At 52.9% G+C, this 5975-nt stretch overlaps 1 protein-coding gene across 1 annotated transcript; it reads left to right on the forward strand.

Annotated features, from left to right (window-relative positions):
* The first annotated feature begins 3706 nt into the window (after window positions 1-3706).
* MT4 (metallothionein 4) lies at window positions 3707-5975 on the forward strand. The gene is made up of 3 exons (XM_045806714.2): window positions 3707-3737; window positions 4922-4987; window positions 5777-5975. The coding sequence occupies exons 1-3, from the start codon at window positions 3707-3709 to the stop codon at window positions 5866-5868; spliced, it is 189 nt and encodes a 62-aa protein (XP_045662670.1). The 3' UTR covers window positions 5869-5975.

Raw genomic sequence — 5975 nt, forward strand, 5'->3', positions numbered from 1 at the left:
GTCATTTCGTGTTCTGTAAGCCAGGAGTATTGCGACTCCTTTGGAACAGGCAGTTTCATCATTCTGAGAAAAACCCTTGACATATGCACAAAGGGGAGGCCGTACCTGGAGAAGGAGATAGTTAGGACTCTGGCTCAAAGGAGCTCCAGCTACTGTGTGACAAGGGGAGAGCTGCTGTAGGCAGGACTGCTTTTCTGCAGAGGAGTTCTGACCTCGGGACCCCTTGGGTGTGGTGCGGGGACCTGGGGTGGGTTCACCAATGAGATTTAAGAGATGCACAAAACCTCTCAACTTTTGGGGGAAATGCTGTGTTTTTGTGCCTTTTTGGGGGGTAGAGGATCGAGAACTTTCATCACATTCTCATAGGGCTTCTTGAATACCCCAGGAAGGATCACTTCTTCGCTAATCAAAAGATTGATTAATATTTCTTTGAAATACTGATGTTTTCTCTCTTTTTTTTTTTTAGATTTTATTTATTCATTTGACAGAGTGAGAGAGAGAGGGAGAGGATAGCAGAGGAGAGGGAGAAGCAGACCCCCCCCCCCACTGAGCAGGGAGCCTGCTGCGGGACTCGATCCCAGGACCCCAGGATCATGACCTGAGAGGAAGGTAGATGCTTGACCAACTAAGCCACCCAGGTGCCCCTGAAACATTAATTTTCGAAGTGCAGATTTAAGCTATGCCTACAGCCATTGCACCCACTCAGGGTGGTGTGTGTATTTTTGTTTTTGTGCTCCATGCAAGATTCAGAGCTGAGACCCAGAAGACAGGCAGAAGGGCACGAGGGGCTGTGGATATGCTTCCCCAGGCACCGGAAGAAGGACCGCGTAACAGGGACAGGACAGCGCAGTTCAACATGAACTTGACTGCCCAATGCTACAGAGGGTCCTTTCAGTCTGCACAGCCCAGAACTTGGGAAATAGCTTCGTGCTACCTTCGGGATTGAATTTTGAGATTATCATTCAGCTGGGGCCTTAAGCAACATCACGGTGTCAGTCATCCGAAGAAGAAGCCATTCCTGGCTCAGAGAGGAAAGAGGGAGGAGAGATGGTTTGGATGAAGGTGGAGGAAAATCCCTTCCTTGCTATGGGCTCATGGGTTGGGCTAGACCTCCTAAGGCATTGATATCCACTGCAAGGCACACACGCAAGAGGTGGGGGAAGCTGGTCCTGCCAAGACATGGGCCGGCACTAGGCCCATGGGAACGTGGGCCTGGGAAGACGAAACCAGCCTCTGAACTCTGAGAGCAGCCCTGCCCCGGCAGAGGTTTCCTGGGCTGAGATGTCCTCCTGACCTTCTCAACTATAAGCTCTGGTGTTAACTCACCCTTGGCTCTCCAGTGCCCAGCACAGTGCTGGCCCTTAGAAGGAGATAAATGAATGGAATGTGTTGGGATCCCCTAGAAGCTAGCTGTGAACTCCTTGCAGGCTGGGACCATTTCTGGATCAATACAAGATTGCCCCTACCTACCCTCCCTGTGCCTTGCTGATGCCCGTGGGGCTGAATGCCTTTGGCCTCCCTAGAACGTCTCAGCTCAACCCCATGCTTCCAGCGCTCCTTCTGGATAAGGGACGGAGACCCCAGCAATTTACAAACGGGAGGAACTGTCGCCATTGGTTCTGGCCACGCCCCATCTCTCTTGCCTTTCCGGATGGTGACAGTGTCTTTCAGGAGAGGTCCCCAGGTCCCACATGCAGGAGCCTCGTGCATTTACGTGTCCGCTCCTCACTCACTCGCTCGTTCATTTGTTCATCCCATGCCCACTCAGGCGCTTCCTCATGTCTTCAGTCATCTGACTATTCATCTCATTCATTCATTCATTCACCTCCTCAACGTTGTGCAGACCACTGTGGAATCGAGATGCTTCAGACAACACGTCTGGCCTCTGAGAGCTCTGAGATTGGGGCGCGGGGCACAAGAGCCATAAACCCACGTACACAGCGGAGTAAAAAGGAGTAAATGGCATGAGAAAGATACAAACAGGTCACTGAGAGGGTCACAGAAGGAAAGGTTTCTTCCAGTAGAAAAAGATCAGAGACAGCTTCCTGGAGCAAAGGTCAGCAGCTGCACCTCCAGAATTTCTACATGGAGAGGCGGTGAAGATGGCAGCTTTGGGGGCAGCTTGAAGCTGCATCATCAGGAGGACACATTATGTAAGACGGAAAATCAGTCAGCTGCCTGTGTCCAAGAAAGGTCATAATGGAGATTGGGGGGCTTCATTCTCCCCCAAAGCCCCCCCCCTTTGCTTCTCCCACTCAAGACATGGCATTTGATTCGTGCCTCGGTAAACAAGGAGGATTTATTTGGACTCAGGGTGATCAGGAAAGGATGAACACCTGACAGGAGCAAAGGCCTGGAGGTGGAAAAGTTCAATGCCAAGTATAGGGAGCCTGGAGTCCTTAGGTTTCGGTAGAGCAGGTGGAAGGGAGGAGTGGACCTTGACCTTGGAAACGTAAGTTGAGCTTAGAACGCAAGACTAAGGTGTCAGGGCTTCATTCGGCAGATGGTGGGAGCCACTGAAGGTTTTGAGCAATAGAATAACATGGCCAGTGCTATTTGGAGGCTAGATCTCCGGGGCAGGGTGGAGAATGAAGAGGAGAAGGCAAGACCACAGGAGGCTGGTTCCAAGCCCCTCCTAATGTTTGGGCGGGGCGTCAGAGCAGGAGTATAAACGGAGGTTCCTAGGACACTGGCTAAAATATCTAAAAGTTATAAATCAAATGAACAAATAAAATACTTTCTATCCCCCTACACTGACAAAGAGAGCTTCAAAGCAACCTGAAGGGCCAGGTTCAATGTTTAATTCTCAAATCTTCACACCGGAAGGTGCCCAGAGATCTGCCCCATGTCCCCAGCCTCCAGTCTGGGGCCCATGTCCAGTCTTTTTCCATCCCTACCCCCTTCCCTCACTGCGAGAGACCTCACGCACGCCTGGGGGCACCTAGCCTACGCACCCAAACTCTGTTCATATCCTCAGCACACAGCTACCTCCAGCCAGGCTTCAGGCCTAGAGAGACACACAGTGGCTGCGCATTTGCCCTTCGGAGCCTGGGGCAGAGGTCTGAGCAAACCCTTGGAAGCAGGCTGGCTTGGGATGAGAGAAAATTCCAGAATCCAGAGCGTTACATTTGTGATCTAGAAGGAGAGGTTGCATGCTCCCTTTGGGCACGTGCCCCTGACTTTTGGCCTTCTCACCCAGGGAGTTTGGGGGACATGCCAAGGGAAGGCCCGAATAGGGCCCCCTTCTGCCCACAGTAAGGGCTTTTATGACCAGGGAAGACAGAATGAGGCCCTGAGCCAGGCCCTGTGAAGGAGGGAGCAGAAATGGCAGATTACAGAGGACCTGGAGACCGGACAGGTATAGCTGCCAATCTGAGCACTGTGAGTGCCATTGGAGCCTGAGCCTGGCTCCTTGACACCTTGGCACGTGGGTAGATGGGTGGGTGCAGCCACCTGCTCCCCTTGTGAGAAGCATCTGAATGACTGTACTGCTCTCCCTCTCCTCTGCCCTCCCTCTGCCCGCTCTCTCCAACCCCCAGCCTGCGGCGTCTGGCTGGGCCGTGTGCAGGGCGTCTGGCCCCAGGGACAGGTGGGGAGCGCCCAAGTGCACACCTACACAGCTATAAATAGGGAGCCTCCAGCCGCTGCTCACTCAACTTCTCTTCCCCAACTGTGCTAGCACTGGAGCCTCTTGGCCGCCTGGACCATGGACCCCGGGGAATGCACCTGCATGTCTGGTGAGTAAGGATGCCCACTCTGGGGTCCTGGAACCTTGCACCAGCTTCAGATTTGGAGCCCGTAGGGCTCTGATGAATATTTCTCTTCCTCCAATTAGGAGCTCCCACTCTGTTCCCTACCAGCCTGATTTGCTAGAACTGAGACCCTGGCTCAGGGGCCACTTAGCGTCAGGCCCCTAGGGGCAGCCACCAGAGTTAAGGACCTGGCAATCTGGTTTTGGTCCACTGCTGCCATTCACTCCTGACACTTCGTATTTCTGAACCTCCGTATCTTCACCTGAAAACTAGGGTCACTCCTCCCCAGCTGCCCACCTCCCAGGGCTGCTATGAAAGTGCTAAAATCGTAAGGTAGTTGCAGAGGCCAGGGGAGTCATTAGAAGTGTATGTGGGCTCCCGAGTCTGAAATCCCTTAATTCTACGGAAGCGCATAGCTCGGGAGGGGAGAGGTCAGAGTTTGGAGGCATCTTGGGCTTTTATGGTCTTTGGAAATGGTATCGAGAATTCTCACAAGCCTCTCTGGTCCTTAACAGGACATATCTGTACCCCAAACTTGCCAAAGGGACAGAAACTTCCAGCATTTTGACACTCAAAATTTGACACTCAAAATGATAGGTGGGATGATTTTTTTTTTTAAGTGTAGAAGGTTTTTATAGGAAAAGAAGTGGGGCTACAGCTCTCATTTTAAGGTTATCTATGTCCCTGGTCTTTCTCCTGCCCGTCCCGGGTTTCCATCTTGCCTGATGCCTTGAAAAGGTGAAGAGGGTATACAAGGCTTCCACAGTCCCTGGGGGACCTTGGGCTTGGTAGTCTTGGCCTGGTCTAGTGGTTCTCAAACCTCACTGTACAACAGAATCATCTGGGTTGCTTTTTAAAATATGATTCCCTTTCTCTACCCAGACTTGTGAATCAGAGTATCTCAAGGGTTGGTCCCGTGAATCTGCGTTTTAGCAAGTATCGCAGCTGAGGGGCCCAGTGCAGCCACCCCAGTTTCCATCCGGGAACCATGACTGGGAGCCATCCAAGGGCCCGTACCCCAGGGGTGTTGCCCCGCAGCATCTTCGTCCTCTTGTCCAGCCACTCCCCAAGGACAGCCCGGAAACCCTGCCACGGTGACAGTCTGCCTCACACCTTTTGACCCTCTTTGATCTCAGTCCTTACGCTTGGGGCTCTGTCCTCTCTTCTAGGAGGCATCTGCATCTGCGGAGACAACTGCAAATGTACAACTTGCAACTGTAAAACGTGCCGAAAAAGTGAGTTATGCTGACCGGGGGCACCGCTGGCTGGAAGCTAGGAGAGTCTGTCCCCTCCCTTCCCAACCCTCCAGCCATGGTGGGATTAAGCGGGTTCTGGAGGCCTGGGACCCATTTGGGAGGGATCTGAAATGACAGCTGAGCAGAGGCCTGGGACAAAGCTCCTAAGGGTGGCAGCCTCACCTGGGGGTGAGAGCGTCGCCGGGGTTGCGAGTGTTCGCGGAAGAAGAGGGCTGACTGCAGGGAGGTCCTGCTGTGCCCAGTGCTGAAAGGGACAGAGCACTGGCCTAGCTTCATGAGCTCTGGGTTTTAGTTTCAGATCTGCCACTGACCATGGGGTGCCTGGGTGGCTCAGTCGTTAAGCGTCTGTCTTCAGCTCAGCACTTGATCCCAGGGTCCTGGGATCGAGCTCCACATCAGGCTCCTCCGCTGGGAGCCTGCTTCTTCCTCTCCCACTCCCCCTGCTTGTGTTCCCTCTCTCGCTGGCTGTCTCTCTCTGTCAAATAAATAAATTTAAAAATCTAAATAAAAAAAAAAAAAGATCTGCCACTGACCAATGACCTTGAGCAAGCCCTTCCCCTCTCTGGGGCAGCTGGTAAACTCCTGATGACCCCTGAGATTCCTCCTGGCTCTAACATCCCACAACTTCCTGCCCCGGGTTTTCTGCTAATGTGGATTGAAGCCTGTGACCTGCTCTGCCCTTCCTGCTTTCTCTAAGTAGTGGGAGAGGACATGGTAAGAGGGAAGCATTGACCCCAAACTGACCTGTCCATCTCCTGACCCTTTCAGGCTGCTGTCCCTGCTGCCCCCCAGGCTGTGCCAAGTGTGCCCAGGGCTGCATCTGCAAAGGGGGCTCGGACAAGTGCAGCTGCTGCCCCTGAAACGCATCCGTTGTGCTGGGGGCCAAGGCCCGGGAGATGTCTGTACAGTGCCTTAGTCGAGAAGCTGGAATTATTGTACTATAGGTTATGCTTTTTATATATTTGCT

The sequence above is a fragment of the Ursus americanus genome, chromosome 21, assembly GCF_024610735.1.
Source record: "Ursus americanus isolate L20-20 chromosome 21, mUrsAme1.1.p, whole genome shotgun sequence".
Lineage (NCBI taxonomy): Eukaryota > Metazoa > Chordata > Mammalia > Carnivora > Ursidae > Ursus > Ursus americanus.